Source organism: Myotis lucifugus, unplaced genomic scaffold (genome assembly GCF_000147115.1).
Source record: "Myotis lucifugus unplaced genomic scaffold, Myoluc2.0 scaffold_0, whole genome shotgun sequence".
Lineage (NCBI taxonomy): Eukaryota > Metazoa > Chordata > Mammalia > Chiroptera > Vespertilionidae > Myotis > Myotis lucifugus.
The window spans coordinates 51,868,568-51,889,232 of NW_005871048.1; the positions used below are offsets into that span (position 1 = coordinate 51,868,568).

Here is a 20,665-nt window from a genome sequence, read left to right on the forward strand (position 1 = left end):
CATTCATCAACCTAGTCAATAAAGTAATGTGTCATTTCCTATGAACAGACACAGGCCTCATCACATTTACTCATGTCTACATCCTGGAGGCTTAGGACTTAGGGAAAATTTAGCTCATTATTTTAAACTTAATGACAGCGTGGACTCATCATCAACTTATTTTTTTGAAATGTAAGTCATGTACTACTGGTCATTGAACATGCCTCCCCTCTGACCACACCAGTCCACATCAGTACATGAGAAAGGTGACCAGAACTGGAAGTTTGAGGGGTGCATGGGTCCCCTGTCATACCCTATACCCTGTCGATGAGAAATTGTGATTTGACTGTAGAGTTGATTATGCTTGCTTTAGGGTTTAATGGAAATAGTACAGTTCAGTGCACGTTTTGCTCCGCTATATAATGTTCATCTTAAGAAAAACAAACCGGTAAGTCACAGCATGTTGCCGTTTCTGCAGAGCACATATGACGTGAAGACTGGAAAACAGGTACCACCATGTGATGGAAAGAGCAGCAGAGGGAAACAGAGCTTACATGCTGATCAGGCCTTTATCACTATGTCTGGGAGGGTCCTGATGGTGGCAAGAGACATAACCTTTCCGGGGGACCTGGAGTTTTTACTTGGAAAAGGAAGAAATACAACTAAAAGATCTCTCAGGCTGTTTAATATTTTATGGTTCATGAATAAGAGTGGGAAAAGGATGTTGACATGTTGTGGTACCTTTGACCTTGCCTCATTTTCTTTAACACAAGTTTAATGGAGTCTAAATTTTCAATATTTTCCCTTCAGTAGAAGCATTTTTTGGTGCATTGCTGAAAAAACACTCTGCCTACCTTAAAGTCATGCATATCGTCTGTCCCATGATCTCCTACAACAGCGGTCGCCAACCGGTGGTCTGTGGACCACTGTTGGTCCGTGAGGTCCGAAAGGTTGGCGACCGCTGTCCTACAAAGTTTACTGTTTTTCTTGTCACATGCAAGCCACCTGATTTTGGTGCAGGGCATGTGAAAGAGTCAAGACCTCTTTTATCCTTGTAGATATTTTGGTAGGTTGTTTATAAAATGTCTGTCATGCGTTTCCTTCTTGCACCCACATTCTGGGGGATCCCTATACTTGCCTCACTGACTGGGCTTAGCTGTGTGACCTGATAGGGCAGGAGCAAGCAGGTGCAAGCATGAGCCTAACCAGATCTAAAAGGGGTGAGCTCAACACGTGGAGTTTCAGCTCTTCATATGTGACGCTAATCAGAGCTGACTTTCATATCCTGGCTTTGATATGTGTGTTCCTGCATCTTCCCCAACTGTGGGGTTCTTCCAGGCTCCCAGTCTGTGCACTGTGTGTTTATTGACCAGGCAGGGACCTCTTCCTCACCAGCATGTGCTTTTCTCTGTGGTTTTGTGACCAACATAATTACCCTTACATTGCTCTTCATTGCTTCTAGCATTTCCATTTTCCATCTGAGAGCATTTCCTCTGTGTCTGAGCCAGTCCTATTAGAGTGTTGTTTGTCTGTTTGTTTGTTCGTTTGTTTTATTGTGGGCTTCTTAGTGGGATATTCATGTTTGTCTTTATTTTACTCTCTTTGTAAAGGGTATTTTGGTTTTGAATAGAATTCTAGTTCAACAGTTATCTTTCTCTTGTAATTTAAAGCTGTCATTTCATTGTTTCTTGGCTTTTGTCATTTCTATTGATAAAACAGCTGTCAGTCTTGTCTCTTTTTCTTCAGGTAGCTTTTGATTTTTTGTGTGTGTGATTTTGGTTCCCTGTAGAATTCCTATATGTACCTATGTGTGCTTTCTGTTTGGGATTTTAGAACTGTTTAAATCTATGGTTCGCTGTGTTCCATCAGTTTTTGAACATTCTTGGCCATTTTATTTACAAATATTTACTCTGTCCCATTCTTCCTATCCTCTCTTTTTTTGGGGGGTTCCAATTTTGTTAATATTATAACTTTTTACAATACACCATATGCATTATTTCTTTGGTGAAATTCTTCATTTTTTATTTTCTTGAATCTATTAATTACAGTAATTTTGAATTCTATTTCTGATTATACTAGTAGCTAAATTTCCTATGAGTCTGCCTCTATTATGTGTATATTCTCTTGGATTTCAATCATTTGATCTTATCTCCTAGTAAACATACTAATGTTGATAAATGAGGGCATTGTTTATGAAACGTTTAAAGACAAAGTAATGATTTTATTTTTAGCAGATGGGGTGGTTGGAGTTTATCCTCATTCACTTTCTAACCTGGCCTATTGAGGTTGTTCTCACTCCTAGAATGAGGCCTATTGTACCGTCAATGAAAATCCTGTGGTGTACCAGGGCCCCTCCTTTCCGGCAGAGCCTTGGTTCCAATGTTCATCTCCCAGCCCCACCAGGTTGCCAAAAACTTTACTCAGCTCCTCAGGCCCTCAGCTTTCACTTTCTACTCTGCCACTTGTCTACCTAGCAGATGCTTACAACTCAACAAATTCCCTTTTTGAGGAGGAAAATAGCACTGGGTGTCGGACTCAGCTCTGTGCCTCCCTTTGCTCTGTACATTTTCATCCCTTGTGTCCTTTTTAGTTTAATAGTTTTCTGATGCCTACAGAAGGATCCATTTGATACATGCCAGGCCACCATAGTTAGAAGGGGAAGTTCTCTTTGATTTTAATTTTAAGGCTGAATTATAAATAGCAAGTTACATTTACACAAACTATAAAAATTCCTGAACCTGTGAACCTCTTTGTAATTTTTCAATCTCTCATGTGAACCAATCAGTATAGCTGACTTTACCTAGTATCCTGCCCATGGACAGGGAATAATATTGCCAACCCTGATGTAAACTTTGGGAAATAATTTGAGACATCTTACTAGTATACAGAAATCATTTGAGATCCATTGGAGAGAGGGGCTGTGGAATTCACAGTTTGACAAATCACTCCTGTCTTGAAGTGTTAATTATGCTTTTATTCATTTTTCTTTACTCATAAATATGCCCTTGGTTTGCTCTGAAAAACCTTCTGACCTCATTGCATGTAGGATTAATGTCTCGTGCAGAGTGGCTTGTGCCATCCCTCATGTTTTTTGTGTGTGGATATTAATTGAAGTCATGCATCAGTGGGCTCCAAGGCACAGGAATCTGGGACTAGGGCCCTGAAAACTGGGGCCAGAAAGATTCCAATCAAGGTGGACAAGCACACAAAGAAAAGGTTGGAGATGCATGAGCAGATCTGCTGTTGATTAATTTATTGTGATTACAGAGGCCTTTTTTCCCCTTTTGGCTTATTGAAATTTATAAGTAGGATTTAGTTGCTATTTGCAAACACTTGTCCCTCCTCCCTCCAAATGCAAACATTATACCTAAGTACAGCCCTGGTAGAGAAGGGGATACTGTATTTGTGGAGGAAGGAATTATTAGTTGGCCTTTAGCCATCTGCTAGTAAACTTAAGCAGAGTTATTTTCCTCCTGGACTTCGAAGTCTAGTAAGAAATTAGCATGAGTATAGAGCATTTCTGGTGGAAAGTATTGCAATGGTTCATACAGAACCTTTGGAAGCTATAATCTGTTGTGCAGGTGTCCCCTAGCCTAGAAGAAGAAGGAAGAAAGGGAGGCAGGCAGAGAGAGAGGGGGAGAGAAAACACATTTTAATCTTTGAAATTGGCAGATTGTGTTTTGCCTTTTACAATACCCATTTCCATCTTTTGATTGTTCCTGGCAAGAAGTGTACATAAAAGAGGTCTGTAATAGGAGCTTTTCACATTGAACATCTGGTTGTATTATTCCATTTCGCTTTTCCCCATGAAGATTTTGAGTAATCTAAGAAAAAACAAATTGCCTTCCTGGAAAAAGCAAAATGAACAGTTTCTGAAAATGTGGCCCCTATATTGAAATTTAATTAAGATAATTGTTATATTGGACCTTTAGGGAAAAAAATCTCCTCTTCTCTATATAATATATGTGGTAAATTGTATGGCATAACTGAATGTACCTCTTTGATAATTCTTTTGGCATCTCCTCTTTGATTCAGCACTGCCCAAGCGACATGCCTTGCTGATCAGCCAAAGCCTGTGAAAGAATACAAGTATCCTGAGAAATTGCCGGGACAGTTATACGATGCAAACACACAGTGCAAGTGGCAATTTGGAGAGAAAGCCAAGCTTTGCATGCTGGATTTTAAAAAGGCAAGTGATTACTGGCCAGTGTTCAGTGCACTATTATTCATAAAACCGTTTTATTCAGTGTAACTGACATTGATGTATTCTGCACTTATTGGGTACCTACCAAATGTCAAATCCTGTATGTTAGGGCTGGCCCCGTATAACAGGAAACACATGTTTTACTGGCAAAGAAAATGATGACTGATACTGTTGTGGGTATCAGTTTTCACTTGAGAACGACTTGGCCTGTTAGGTCACTTCTTTCTTTCTGATTTATCACGTGGGAGATCAGCAATTACTTTTGGTTGGTGTAAGTTGGCAAACTAATACTCTGCATTTTTTTAAAGTGGTATTAGAAAAACAAGGTCCACCATTACCTTCCACCTCTTTAAGCATAATTTACTATAAAGTAGCAGCTTATCTAGGGCTTCTGATTACTAAATTCTCCAAATAAAGTATATATAGACAAGTTTCTTGAAGGAGATGCTAGCTAGTTCACCAACCCCAGGGACATCACCCGCATGTTCTCCTAATATAAATTCCTCATATAACACAGAGAGGAGTGTTCTTGCTGGACAGGGAAATGGAGATTTAGGAACTTGCTTTACTGAACCACAAGGAGACCTACCCATAGATTAAATGAAAGTAACTCTTTTTGAGATTTCTTTCATTCTAGTTTATAATAGAATTAAGACGAAGGTAGACAAAAAATATATAGTCCTCCAGAAACCTCCAAACATTTCAAAATGCACCAGAATATTCCCAATTTCTAAACTCAAATAGAGCTCCTACAAAGGTCAGTTATAGCCATGTGCCAGACTGGGTTTTTATCTCCTCAGCTGAGTCATCTCAGCTTGGACCAAGAATAATAAATCAGTCCACATCAGTATATATTCCATGGGCACAATGTGAATTTCCTAAGAATTTTTTGAGTGTTACTCTTCTTTATGTTAAAAAAAAAAGTGCTTAAAATGAATGTTTTATTTCAAACTAGAAACATACTTCTGGTTTCCACATTACTTTGCTCTGTGACCATGGATTATGTCATCCATGATATCCTCATACCATTTGGAAAATATAGAAAATAAGTTAATGTGCATATTTTTCCATTTTTTCATTACTGAGGAAATATTTGCATGCAATGCAGGGAGCTGAGGCAAATTTGTCACTCACCTGTGAGTTTCCCTTCACTCCAGGATCATGTACTATGTTACCTGTCATGAGAGGTCTAAAACAATTCGCCTCTATATTTTTTCTAGTTTTATCGTTTTCATATGCAAAAAGTAAGCCTATTATCAGTTACTTAATTATGACAGTAGAAGAAAAACCTTTTGAAATAAAAAAAACTTTTCAACAAAATGTCAGCTCATCATCATGTAAAATTGTTCTTCAACACAAATAAACTTGATGTATTTTGTCTTTATAAGTTAAATTATATTTTTGTGACAGAATCTCTAATATATTGAATTCAAAATTACATATTATATGGCAATTAGAGATTTTTTTATTTTTTATGTGGACTGAATTATCTCAAGGACATTTTTAATTATGAAATTTATCTTTTTTAATGAACTTCTACTGAAATTTTATGAAAATAGTTCTATTTTGTTAGGTTGAAATGTAAAGACTAGTAAGTCTTCTGATAGAAAAACATAAAAGAATAAATGGGAAGAAAATTACCCAGTGCCTAGGCCAACACCTATCACATAAGAGCCACTTAATTAAATTTGCTGAGCAGGGTGATATATAGATGGATGGGTGATACTTTAGAAAGGGATGCACCTCTTCTAAGTACCACATGCTAATTAGTTTCAAAAGTTAATATACAGTGCAAATGCAAAGGAATCTTTGGATGCATGTACATTTGATGTATATGTATGTATGTTTATATACTAATGTGTAAACTCCCATGCTTAAATGGCCATGGTTTTCTGTCACTGATGAGTTACATAGTGATAATCAAATTTAGTGATAAAAACAGCCCACTGCTTGCAAAACAAATAATTGTAATAGATTGTATACCTTTTTATTACATCATTTGTAATTACATTTTCAGTTTACATTTTTGGAGAGCATAATACAGACAGTTTGAGAAAATGAATCTGCTGACACTCTATTCACAATATAGAAACAATAAATTTTCAACACAGTCATTGAAAATGGTTTTATGGAGGTGTTAGGTTGTAATGTTAAAATGCACCAAGTCATATTACTAAAGTTAGTCTTTGCAAGCATAGATCTTAAATTAGGGAATAGAATAGCAAGTGAGAGCCTTCATTAAGATAGTATTTCTTAGCTGCAAAAATAAAATCATGAGTGAACTATCTACTTGGGCTTCAACTTGTTTTCTGAGTTAAATATTGATTATTATAAATTTTGTGTCTTCATCAAGTAGCTATATGCTTTGTCAACATTGCTTGCTGCCCTTACCCTGCAGTCTGAAATACAAGCTGCCAGAATACTTGGAAATTTGATCACCTTCGTGTCCTGGCTTCTGTGGAAATTGGGAGCTTCCCCCATGCCCAGAACATCTTACATTCCAACTCTCAGGCCCTAGAACCATGATTTAAAAGGGTCTTTGTTCTAAGAGGACCCTGAAGTTTTATTAAGAATATAATGACGTGCAACAACGATGCTGAATTTAATACAATAACTGTACATTATGTCCAGCGGTCAGCGGCTAAGTCAAAGTACGATAAACGTGTACAGGAGTGATTGGTTTTGGTTGTTTGGTTGTGGTTTAATTTTTACTGTATTATCTAATTCTTTGAGGTACTAGAAATTTTATTTGTTTTTCAGAATAGAGTGTCTGTCATGTTTTATCTGATGGCAGACAGTTACATCTATAGGGTACCAAAATATCAAATAATTTTTGATATGTTGAAAAACAGTAACAAGGATTGTATGATATTTTAAGGGTTTTCTAACTCTATGATTTATTTCTGGATATATGGATGGATCAATGGACAAGGCAGCAAGATTCATAATCCTCTTTAATTTGAAAATTGGGGATTCAGACTTGGAGAACTTAATGAAAGATGGGGTCAAGGATAAATTATAATATCTTAGGTTTTATTGTTTTGTTAATTTTAATTTTTTGGAATTGTCTGCAATGTCTGGATTAGGCATATTTTACTTATTAATTGTTAGCCTCACCCTAGGATTGATTTTAGACAGAGAAGAAGGGAAAGAAAGAGAAAGAGAAACTGATCAGTTGCCTCCTGTATGTCCCCAACCAGAGGTCAAATACACAACCTTTTGGTATATGGGACTCCAACCAATCGAGCTACCAGGCGAGGGATATATTTAACTTATTAGTTTAGAAAATATAATTTTGGTAAATTTATAATGAAAAAAAACAAATAAAGTTTCAAGGATGAACCAAATCTAGAACATGAATCTTCAGGGTTCTCACTTTATCTATGCATCTACTGCTAAGTAGATATCAGTTTTAATTTATATCAGTTGTTTCCCCTTAAAGTTTTCATGGGTCATTTGTAATACTGATGACCTTTTTTCTCCTTTTAGGATATCTGTAAAGCCTTATGGTGTCATCGGATTGGAAGGAAGTGTGAGACTAAATTTATGCCAGCAGCAGAAGGCACCATTTGTGGGCATGACATGGTAAGATGCTGATCTTAGGCACATACAATGTCATATTTAGATGTCAGTCTTTCAGCCTATTCATCTCTCCTCATCTTGGTATTTTTAAGCCCTTCTTTCTCATATATATATGTGCAGACCTACACATGTGAAAAGATTGTGTTTATATTGATATCATGAAGAAGACTCTTTTTTTTCACTTTGTTCAATGATATAATTGATGAGTTGGCTGGAATTAAGAGATGTGGATGGTCAGGCAAAGGTGACAGCTGAACCTATTTAGTAAGGGAAAACATTAAACCCTTAACGACCATTTAACCACCTAGAGATCCAGCACTAAGTAGTAATGTTAAAGCCACAGAGCATAGATTTGGAGAGAGGGGTCTCCAAATGCCCCTCACGGAGCTGAGAGGGGTCAGGACTGTGAGACTTCAGTTTTTCAGCTGGGGTGAGGGAAGGCAGTAGTGAAAGAGAGACTCTTTTTTTGCTTGTAGCAAAGAACCAAAGAATTCAATAGATGAGGCTTTAGTCCTCAGACTTACTTATATTTTAAAATTTTAATTTTTCTTTCTTAAATAATATTAAATTGAACTATTTGAAATTGTCACTCCCATGTGCCAACAATGATCAAATAACAACAATACATTCATTAATAATTGAAATATTTTTACCGGCCTCTTATAAAAACAGCATTTTTTTCCTCTCAGAACAAATCAGGTGGCTCTAAATTGCCCTACCCCTTACCCCAGGACAGGCTCTGCCAGCCACAAGGAACAAGGGAGTTACTTACCTCCTCTCAACAGATGGCCTAGGTCTACACCAAGCCATAGGTAGAAAATCCAACACCACTGAACACAATGTGAGATCTTGTGTAGCCTTTATGTGGGGTGGGAGTGAAGGAACCATGTAGATGTTAGCATGAATCCACATTGATGGGCCTTCTCTTGAGAAAGGGAAGCTGATAGCATCTCCAGGGACAGACAAGTTCTGGGCAGATTATTTCATCTTAGAAAGCCCTGTGACCTCTGACGTGCATCAGTTATGACCTCCAGGCTCTGAGTCCAGGTGCCTTAGAGAAAAGTCACAGCCCACCTGCCAGAAATGACAAGGTGTTGAATCATGTGGAACCTCCAGCTGGATTTCTCTACCTGAAACTCGGTCTCAGCTGAAAATGAGATGTGAAAAGCACATTGTTTTCAGGAGTGGTCGGCGTCCATTCACTTGAGAGCTGACTATCTATGCAATACTACTTAATTAAATGTGTCAAGTTCCAGCAGCTCAGCTGGGGGTTTTTTTCTATTTATGTTCCGTTTACATGGATTTATAGAGCAATGATAGGTGTGGAAAGACAAAAGAAGCATACTTAAGTGTGTTTGTATGATGTGCTACTAATGGTTAGGGACAAGAATGTCTGCTTGTGGTACCAGACTCCCCGTGACTGAGCATTAAGCATTACAAGAGTGCTGATCCACCTATCTATCCATGAGGTCATATCTACTATTTTTTTTTAACTTTTAGTGGTGCCGTGGAGGGCAGTGTGTGAAATATGGTGATGAAGGCCCTAAGCCTACCCATGGCCATTGGTCAGACTGGTCTCCCTGGTCACCATGCTCCAGGACCTGCGGAGGAGGGGTGTCCCACAGAGACCGCCTCTGCACTAATCCCAAGTAAGCACGTCTGAATTTCCCAACTCACAAGTGAGCATCTCTCTGCCACAGCCTTTCAAACAGTGCCTGTACCTGAGCTCAGTCATACTCATTCTGTACTTCAAGTATTATTGTAAGAAACATTACATAGGAAAGCCTTTTCCCTCAAACATTTCTAAAACAATGATATTTTTTTATATGAGATGCTTGTAACTATCTAACCATAGCAAAAAGTAATAGATCCAACAGTGATATTCCAAAATTGAATTGTAACCATGTATATTTGAAATGCCAAGGGTGTGCCTAAAACAAAGAAAACATCATAAGAAAAGCATAGAGGATAAAAATGAACAAGAACAATTATTTTATGTGAAAAAACATAATTTTTGTTTTTTATCAAAAATATTTACCTTTCCAATATGTGCTTTAATTGTGGTGGCCTCCCGTTATATGACAAGAATGTTAAATGCAGTCACCAGTACAGTGGAGTGAATAGATTTCTAAATCCTCTTTATGCGCCTTGGTTTGTTTAAGATATGTCATATTGCCATTATCTCAGTCCTGGCTTTAACATGTGAGACCCAATAGGTTCCTGCATGGACAGGATGCTCTCATCCTGGTGGTCCACATGAATTCTGAGCGGGTAGCAGAGAACCTGGTGCATTTGCTGTCAGTGCCAACAAGTGGAAGGTGACTGTTACTTCTGACCCAATTGGGTGCCCTGGCCTTGTCGCAGGAAGCTAGTAGTGGAGAGAAGTGGTATAGTTCAATTTCATTCTCAGTTCTGCTTTCTATCAACTGCGTAATTCTGGGAGAGCCACTGTCCTCCCTTGTTGTCCCCTCCTTTATGGAATTCGGAGCAATGCTGACCCTATTCCCACAGAAGGAGGCTGGGAGGCGGCATTAATAAATACACACAAACCTGCTCACCACATCCTAACCTCTTCTGCCAACATTGTAAACTATACACTCAATAGAAAAGGAAACACTGCCCATGTCGTTAATATATAATCAGTGACTACTTAGTAGCCCCTGTAAATAATTTAACATTATCTGCTACATCTCTCCAATAAGCCCAATTTGAAGGAAGGGGCAAGTCCCTATTAAACTGTAAGGTTTCTAACAGCAAAATATGTGTTCCAGACCATCCCATGGCGGGAAGTTTTGTGAGGGCTCCACTCGCACTCTGAAGCTTTGCAACAGTCAGAAATGTCCCCACGATAGTGTTGACTTCCGTGCCATGCAGTGTGCGGAATACAACAGCAAACGGTTTCGAGGGTGGCACTACAAGTGGAAGCCTTACACGCAAGTAGAAGGTAAATCCCAAACCCTACTCAGTAGCGATAGCCTCCTACTTTATTATCTTTCCTCCTGAAAGAACTACATGATAGATGGTGTGGTGTTCAGGTAGATCAGATACCCCTATATGAGATCAGTGTCACAGATCCGTTTCTGGGGTATTTTGACACATGGCCACTGGCATCTTAATCTAAACTTGACCAGCTGTGTGGTCAGAAATTAACAAGCCAAACAGAGAACAAGTTTATAATACCATTAAATTTAGAAGTGGTAAAAAATGGAAAGTAGATGTTTTATTGTCAATGAATCAATGCTTACTTTAATTACAAATCCCTATAGTTGATGGTGATATTTCTATAAGCATGTCACCCAATGAATGCATAATTGCCAAATAATGAAAGAACAACTTTAGTATCTTTTGGAAAATCAGATAATTTTAAAGTATACTATATTCAGAAAGTCTTGATCTATAATATAACTAAAAACCGAGATGTTTATTTGTGACATATGTAAGATTTTACTCTCTAGTTAGAGAAAAATATGCATTAGTCTTATGATTATTATAACTTGAACTTGGTAGCTTAAGTGGTATAATTTAAAAATAAGTCCAAATAACATCTAATCATCTTATTCTTTGAAATTTGGAATATTGTCCAAGCAACACTCAAGAAATACATAACTTGGAACTTCTCATGTGACATTTACTTTCTTCATCATAATATATAATATTTTCATGCTGAGAGGTTTATGAAATTAGTAGATTATGGAAAGAAAATTGTCAGCAATTTCATACAAAGCAATCTTGGTGGTATTTTTACTCTTTAACTCAGAGAAAATTAAGCCAGTGAAAAAAGTAGAAAGAACTTTGAAATTGGGGTCAAAAAATGTGCATGTTATTCCTGACCTTGCTAGTCTTCAGTAAATAAACGTATTAATAATGGAAGCACTAAATTTGATCTTAAAATTGTTCAGGTGGGTCTCTTATAAAATAAAGAAAATATCTGTAGATGAGTTTGAGCCTATGAAAACTCCTAAGGCAGACAAAAACGTTCATCATAAACTGTTCCCTTCTTACCAAGGAGAAAACAAAGGGATATGGTTTTTACAAAAGTTTATATTTAATCATATAAATCATAAACCCTTGAAATGAGAGAGGAAGTGAACTTTACCAGTCTTAAGGATATGATGATACCCATGTTCTTTATGTATCAATATTTTTTATAATAAATTTTAGAAAACATAATTTTCTGGAGATTTCATCTAAAAGTGATTCCCTCTATCAATTTAATATATTATGTATTTTTCAACTGTATTAGCGATTAAGAAATTCAATACTTTTATATCTTGTTACATTTTATTTGTGAGAATTTGACATAGTGTTATAAAATTGTAGTGACTTTTTTGCATTTCTACAAGAGAGTAGTTAATTATGCGAGTGGAATAGTTAATAGTAATGTTCTAGTTCAAATCAACAAATGTTTATTGAATGCCTACTATGTGCCAACCACTGTGTAAAGAACAAAGACTAGTAGAGAGTTGAGTAAAAAGTAACAGTGAACATTTAGATAATAAATTAAAGGGGAAAAAACAAGCCTAAAGAAACAACCATACAAAAATGTCTTTGCAATGTATTATTGTGTGGGAGTTTATTTTATGGGCAAAAAAGAAAAAAAAAGTCTATCTAAAATTTAGAGCAAAAATGATCAGAGCTTAAGTATCTTTCTTATTTGTGTTTGTGTGTGTATTTCTTTTTAAGATCAGGACTTATGCAAACTCTACTGTATCGCAGAAGGATTTGATTTCTTCTTTTCTTTGTCAAATAAAGTCAAAGATGGGACTCCATGCTCGGAGGATAGCCGTAATGTTTGTATAGATGGGATATGTGAGGTAATAATGATCGTTCATTCATTCAACAAACATCTCCAGTCAGTCTGTTTTGTGCCAGGCATCCTATAAGAAGCTAGAGAGAACAGACAAAAAAACAAGCCCTTTCAAGTCACAGCCCAGTGGGGGAGAAGCCAGATGTACACATGCTGAGACACAGTGGTTTGTGGCACTGAAGGTGCAGAGCGCAGAGAGGAGAGAGCTGATTCTCTCTTAGATGTGGATCTGGGAGATTTGCAGGGCTCCTTGGAGAAGAGAGCTTCCAAGCTAAATCTGAAAGGGTGAGTTGGAAGGGGAATGTTAGGGAGGCAGGCAGAGGAGCATAGGTTGGTAAGACCCAACTCAGTCATCAGAGTATCCAGAAGGCAGGCAAGGGTTGGGGTACGGGGGAGGTGAGGGATGGGGAATGGGCTCTCACAAGAACAATCGCTGCCAGAACGAGGAGTCCGGTTTTGATCATTGTGTCTGTGTAGATCAGGCACTGAGATTGGGAACTAGTGGAGTTGTGGGATCAGATGCAGTGGCTGAACGGTAGCGTGGAGAGTAATGAAGGGGGTCGGGCAGCTCAGAGCCGAGAGCCACTCTGCAGCTATTCCAGGGGTCTCCAGAAGACCCAGTAGCCTCAACATCTATTAGAGAGGGACTTAGGTGACAGGCTGGGAAAGACTCAGTGACTAAGTGGACATCACCCTTATAGCTTGTTACCATGTGCAGAAGTAAGTTATGGAAAGAATTTCATTATAAACAAAGTGATGGTGTGACCAGATCACACACAGAAGTTACTCAATATTCTTATTCACTGGAGTCCAACAACCTCAGTCCAATTTCTAGTTTCTCTAAGTTATAGGACCATAGTAAAGTAGAACCACCCACTAAGACCTTGGTGTAATTCTTTTTAATGCATGAAGATTAGGCTAGATGATTCTATTAAAATCTTTTTCAGCTTTAAAATGCTCAAGTCTCTACCTGTTTTGTCTAATTAGTAGTTGATTTGTTAAATATTTCAGTATTTTCAGGTATTCTTAATGATAATATTGCAATCCCTCATTTGTAATTTTGAAATCTAAAAATCTATGAAATAGAAATTTTGTTTGGATGGAAAATATAAGCTGACCTGAATTTGTTTGGTGGTAAAAATCTTCCCTGAACAGATGTAAGACTATTTGATAGTTTTCTTTTAACCGCATAGTATGAAGATGTCTGCATTTTGTTATAGAAATATCACTGCTATCCTAGGCCCATCTGGGACTTTCACATTATATACACAATATGTCAATTTCCATCCTAAAATCTCTGAAATGCATCCATCCCTATGGATTACAAGCAAGGGATTGTGGACTAGTTATTTCATTTCTGAGTAGATCTATAGACGTTGTTAGGAAATATAAAACTAACAAGAATTGTACAAATAATGAGTTCCTAAGATTGTAAGAGGGTGAACAAATATGCCCTTTATATTATTTACTGCTGGGAATTACTTCCACATGGCATGTGCTACTTCTCTGCTATTGAACAAGGAGACTCAAAAGCACCAGGGCACATTCCAGTGGACCCTTGTGAGAACATATTGCTTGTCGTTTGTAGTAAGTGCTTTATGTCAGTCTGCACTTGACCCATGTTTCCAACATAACAACTGGATAGATGCAATTCAGGGCTCAGGATACAATAGCTGTGAGCAATCCTGAAGAGTTCAGGTTATGTTTGACATTTAAAGTTTTCCAACTTTGGGCCTGAAGAGTAGATTTGCAGGCTTTCTGTGCACATATTGGGTATCCAATAAATATTTGTTAATTTCCCTGTGTTGGTGGAATTTTCAACTATAGCGGGGAGGAGGTTTCCTGCTTTAGGTTTGTGATGTTGCTCCTGTTATCTTTTCTTTCATGAATGACGTGTGACCTCATGAATATCCCAGAGAGTTGGATGTGACAACATCCTTGGATCCAGTGCCGTGGAAGACTCTTGCGGTGTGTGCAAGGGGAATAACTCAGACTGCACGGTGCACAAGGGCCTCTATGCCAAGCACCACCGCACCAACCGTGAGTATGCCACAGCTGCCTGCGGAGGTTGAGAGACAAGATCGAAACGGGAACTTTTTGGTGGGAAGAATTTGAGGTGTAGTGAATGCAGCAGGTGTTGAGACTCTTGACAGGAGGTGGAGGTGAGCAATAGTGTCAACAATAAAAATTAACAGGTCCCACAACTGCCTCCTTTTCTGCCTACTCTCAATCCTTGGTTTTGATAGAAAGTGGTTGCTAGGTTATTTGAATTAGAATCATCCTTAGGAATAGTGAAAATTACAATAACTCTGCTTCAATTACAAGTAAGTCACTTATAGGATTCTCACGTTGTAGTTATGGAGTACTGAAGGTGCTGAGAGATTTGGCCTTGGCATAAATGAATGAAATACCCCATCCTCCCTGCTCCTGTCTGCTTTAATCTAGAGTATTATCAGATGGTTACCATTCCTTCGGGAGCCCGGAGTATTCGCATCTATGAAATGAATGTATCTACCTCCTACATTGCTGTGCGCAATGCCCTCAAAACATACTACCTGAATGGACACTGGACCGTGGACTGGCCCGGACGCTACAAGTTTTCAGGCACTGCCTTCAACTACCGACGGTCCCACAGGGAGCCGGAGAGCTTGACCTCTGCGGGGCCAACCAATGAAACACTGATCGTGGAGGTAGATTCCAGCCTCATGGTTTGGGGGCTTGGATTTTGGGGTCTTCTAGCATTTCTGTAGGTCCAAGGCTATTGGTGTAATTTTAAGTGCACAGAAGCATGCTTACAATTAGGTAATGCATCAGAAACAAGACTAATCAATGCATAGGCTGAATGGGTCAGTGGACTTTTTTAATCATCTTCATTTCTTGGTGCATGATTAAATGTATATTTATGCACGTCCTGCAGGTCCCATGTTGGGGTCTTTATCTGTCAGTCTTTACAAATGTCTGCTTCTCTTTTGTAAGCTCTATGGCTGGGAGAGGCTCTGTGTGTGCCTCCTGACTCTGAACTGCTTCCTTCACCCTGTGGTAAACTATTCACCCTACATTCTTGCCTTGATTATTTCTCTCTCACCATCTCAGGCTGTTAGCTATAATAATCATAGAGAAAGAGAAATGGGTCAGGGTTGAAAATGAGTTCAGCTTATTAGGAACTGTTTTTGTGGAAGAAGAGTCACAGAGCCTCAGGGTGTCAGAAGGGGAGCATCTCAATGGCCTTGCAGTGCAGCCCACTCTCCAGGGTGCCAACCTGCCCTACACCAATGGAGACTTGAGCTGAGTTGTCAGGGAGGGGACTGTGGTGCCAGGGTGTCAGGGAAGGGCCAGTGTCATTATCCACTGGAACATCACATCAAGGATGCATAATGGCTCCAAGGCTCAGAAATGCAGATGTCTATCAACAGGATAATGGTGATGTTGCTTTAAAAATAAATAAATAGATAGATAGATAACCTACTCACTGAGATCAGGGATCTGATACACTTATAAGAGAAAAGGTGGTTACTGATCCATGTGTTCAGGTTTTACACGGGAAGGTGAAGAGTCCAAATGCAATGTTATACCCTAAACCATGGCTCACAGTTATGCTGAGCCTGAGAGATCAGCTTGACTAGTAAGATATGTTTCTCCTGGAACTCCTGGGTACACGCCAACAGGCAACCAGTCACGTGGGAAGTCCTCTGACTCAGCTTTGGCAGTGGCATGGATGACATCACTTCAGCATCCTGGGTTGTTACTAGGAAGTTTGATGGTGCTTTTTAAGTATCACTTTCTGATTCGCTCTCATGGGGAGGATTTGCAGGGAAGTCAGAAGGAACATGGAGAGAAAGCAAGAGATAACCAAATATGTTTATTGTGTGGCAAAGACATCTGACGTCTTGTGTGGAGGAAACACTAAGTATATGGCAAGTCAGATGTCTATATAGTTACTAGATATACTTGAGTCCAGTTGGGAGTTTATTCCTGTTCAGAAAGTTAATGCAAATTTTGGAGACTGAACACTGTTTATTTTATCACTTTAACAACATTTTGTTGACATTGCTATTGTTTCAAGTTTTTAAAACAAATCGTGTAGTTATTGGTTCCATTTTAACTAGTTATATTTCCCCCCATCTTATGTTGTAGCTTCTGCTTCAGGGAAGGAACCCGGGCATTGCCTGGGAATACTCGGTGCCTCGGCGGGCCGGTGAGCAGAAGCCCAGTGCCCAGCCCAGCTACACGTGGGTCATCGTCCGCTCCGAGTGCTCTGTTTCCTGTGGTGGGGGTAGGTCACTTCTCTGTCTCTCCTGCTGGTGGGCACAGAGGTGCCTGGAGCACGGTCAAGCTGTGACATGTACTACACTGGTCCTCATCATGTCCTAATGAGTCACCCAAGGCATCTGCCTGGGAGTAGCAGTAATATTCCCAGAAGCAGGGGAGAGAACACTGGTCCTGAGTATCACTTGAAAGCCTCAACTACTTTCTCTGGTTCATATGCATTAGCATGTAGCTTTGAGGAAATCCTTTAGTGAATTGGTTTCTGCTTTTCATCTAATTTAAGGGTGTGTTTTTTGGCATAATTTTGTTATGAAAGTCACTATATATATCATGTTCGTGATGAGAAATAGAAGCTTACATGAAAAGTATAGTAATATAGAATGAGTTTTTTTTATCAAATGGTCTTGTTCAAAACATTCAGTGGAAAGAAAATGGCTATAAAGTTGTACACTGAAACTCATAAAGAAATTATAAGAATCTTATTAAAATTGCAGTGTAAGTGACAAGAAACAACATTTCAAAAGAATCTCACAAGACAGTGGATGGCTTTTTATGTTAATACTATAAGAATTTTAAGTACATGTTTAGATTGTTGAAGTTGATTCACTAGAAGACATTTTTAGCTAGAGCCAGTATGGACTATCTGACAAAGAGTGGCAAGTACATATTTGCAAATTTAGAAACAAAATAGTAAATACTGTCTGATATTTTAGAAACAGACAAATTTCCACTTGAGCCAATGTATTTCAGCTTTGTGCATTCTCAGTTTTCATGATTAAGAAAATAATTCAGACAGTACTATATTTAAATATAAAAATGGTACACAAATGAGAACTTGCATAAAATAAGAATCTAATGAATGGATGAAGAAAAATAATAATGAACTCATATTCTTAATAAAGAAATTAAGAAAAACTGAAAGATTCACAAAAATATCATGGTGTGAAAAGTTAATACTATGTACTTGACATGTTAATTCTTCCCATTTTAAGCTAAGAATAAAATATTAAAATTATACTTAAATTCTGACATTAATGCATCCTAAGAAAAAATGTGATTCCCTCTGTACAGTTGGATAGCAAGCTAGTGGCTCTAATGGCAACTGAAAAGCTCCCCACCTCTTCTGTCATTCAAGAACCATTACCAGGGCCCTAGCTGGTAGCTCAACTCATTAGAGCATCGTGCTGATACACCAAGTTTGCAGGTTTGATTCCCTGTCAGAGCAGATACAAGAATTAATCAATGAATGGACAAATAAGTGGAACAACAAATCAGGAATTCCCCCGCTCTCGTGTCCTGGAGTATCTTCCCTCTTTTAATTTTAGGGTCTTCATGCTTGTGAAGGCCCTCAGTATATCCAGCACTCCCTGAAGTAATGACACATGTTTCTCATGGGACAATGTGCATTCATTTTGTAATATTTTCTAGTTTTCTGTGTAATTTTGCTTAACTGATTGTTTCTAAGGCTTTTGGCAACAGCTGGAATTAATTCTATAGTTAGAAGTATTGAAAACTTGGAGATTTTGATAAAATTAGAGTCTTTAAGACTGGATACTCCTCTTCCAGATACTTTGGCAAAATGTGGAAATTTCAAAATGCTTTCCAAAGAACTGGCCGGGGTTGGTTTCTGAAAAGATAAAGGCAGAACCTGGCCACATTGATCATGACACTCACCACCTCCCAGGGCCAGGGTTCAGCTCTAGGCTTTCCAGTAAAGGGTGTTTTCTCTGACTTTCTTACTTTCACCTTTGAATTGCATACTCTTCTCTCTTATCTATTAATATGGATCACTTTAGAAAATTGGCTTGATTCTGGCATTTCCACAGACTAGGTGATATTTCTTTCTGATAAACAGTTGAGTGATTGTGAGTGCTGTTGAGAAATTCCTTCACAGATGTGCCCTTAGTCAGAGAAATAATACCTGAGTCTTTGTAAAAGTTCAGCTATATGGCCGAAACCGGTTTGGCTCAGTGGATAGAGCGTCGGCCTGCGGACTGAAAGGTCCCGGGTTCGATTCCAGTCAAGGGCATGTACCTGGGTTGCGGGCACATCCCCAGTAGATGTGCAGGAAGCGGCTGATCGATGTTTCTCTCTCATCGATGTTTCTAACTCTCTATCTCTCTCCCTTCCTCTCTGTAAAAAATCAATAAAATATATTTCAAAAAAAAATTAAAAAAAAAAGTTCAGCTATATGGCTGAGCAGACCCCATTCCATCAAAGGAAACTCATCTAAAAACATAGTTATCTACCACCTCCTGTAAAAATAGAACTTGGAAATTCTATGTTCTACTGGACATGTGACTGTCTATGTATATTTTTATTTTCTCAGAATATTCAGATATTTGAAAAATGTCAAAGGAAGGAACATTTAATTTCATTTTTACATCCATTATTGTTTATATGGGCTGAGGAAATAAAATTTAAATTAAAATCTCAAGTATCCTTATCACCTATAAACAGATTTGACCTCAAAAATTAACTCACCAGATGTCAAGTATATACCTGTTGAATAAATAAACACAAGACCTTAACCACTTACTAATTTATCAATATGCAAGACCTATGTTGATTTTAAAGATGTTAAAATGTAGTGGGAAAATGAATGTATCTTAGAACTGATGAAATCTACACTAATAAAAGAGAAACATGGTAATTAGCATACGACCGCTACCGTTCCCATTGGCTAATCAGCATATCCTTATGCAAATTAACTGTCAGCCAAGATGGCGGCCGGCAGCCATGCACTGAAGGGAACAGGGAGGCTTGCTTGCTCCAGTGATGGCGAACTCCAACGTTCCCCGCCTGAATTGCCGGCCTCTCAGCTGCAACTCTAAGCAACTATGTTGCAAATATAGAAGCTAAACAAAACCCCAGAAACCGGCTTTAAGTCAGCCGGGCTTCAGCCAGCCGGACCACAACATTGTATCAAATACAGAAGGTAAAGGCCAGAAACCTGCTTTCAGCAGCGAGGCCTCAGAGCTAAAGCTGGCCCAGAATAGAAAAAAAGAAAAAGAAAAAAAGGAGCGGTTGGGAGCTTCAGTCACCCGCCAGCCGGAAAACGGCCCTCAGCCCCTCACCCAGACTGGCCAGGCACCCCAGTGGGGACCCCTACCCTGATCCAGGACACCCTTCAGGGCAAACCAGCCGGCCCCCACCCATGCACCAGGCCTCTATTCTATATAGTAAAAGGGTAATATGCCTCCCGGCACCGGGATCAGCGGAGCAGCGAGGCTCCCGGCACCGGGATCAGCGTGACAGGGGAAGGCGCCCCAACCCCCTGATCGGCACTGCAGCTCTGTGTGTGACAGGGGGCGGGGCCACAACCTCCCTGGATCTGCCCTGCTCTATTCGTGACAGGGGGGAGCTCCTCAACTCCCTGATCAGCCCTGCTCTGTGCCTGATAGGGTGCAGCACCCCAAACCCCTGATCAGCCCTGCAGCTCTGTGTGTGACAGGGGGTGGGGCCCCAACCCCCTGATTGGCCCTGCTCTGTGTGTGACAGGGTGCAGTGCCCCAACCCCCTGATCGGCGCTGCTCTGTGGGTGATAGAGGGCGGCACCCCAACCCCCCCCCCACGGGCCCTTCTCTGTGTGTGACAGGGTAGAGCCATAACCTCACCATCGGCCCTGCCCTGAGTGTGACAGTGGGGGGTGCCCCAACCCCCTGATCCGCCCTTGCTCTGTGTGTGACAGGGGCGGTGCCCCAACTCCCCTATCTGCCCTACTCTGTGTGTGACAGGGGAAAGAAGCCCCAACCCCCCTGATGGGCCCTGCTCTGTGCATGACAGGGGGCAGCGCCCCAACCCCATGATCGGCCCTGCTCTGTGCA

At 39.5% G+C, this 20,665-nt stretch overlaps 1 protein-coding gene across 1 annotated transcript in view; it reads left to right on the plus strand.

The window, feature by feature from the left end:
- The window catches only part of ADAMTS16 (ADAM metallopeptidase with thrombospondin type 1 motif 16), a 112,092-nt gene that overhangs the window by 56,914 nt on the left and 34,513 nt on the right, over positions 1-20,665 (plus strand). Inside the window, exons 9-16 of the mRNA XM_006081570.3 lie at positions 4,015-4,168; positions 7,673-7,768; positions 9,266-9,414; positions 10,537-10,709; positions 12,449-12,579; positions 14,489-14,612; positions 15,018-15,262; positions 16,707-16,845. Coding sequence (XP_006081632.1) covers positions 4,015-4,168; positions 7,673-7,768; positions 9,266-9,414; positions 10,537-10,709; positions 12,449-12,579; positions 14,489-14,612; positions 15,018-15,262; positions 16,707-16,845 — 1,211 coding nt within the window. The remainder of the gene's footprint in view (positions 1-4,014; positions 4,169-7,672; positions 7,769-9,265; positions 9,415-10,536; positions 10,710-12,448; positions 12,580-14,488; positions 14,613-15,017; positions 15,263-16,706; positions 16,846-20,665) is intronic.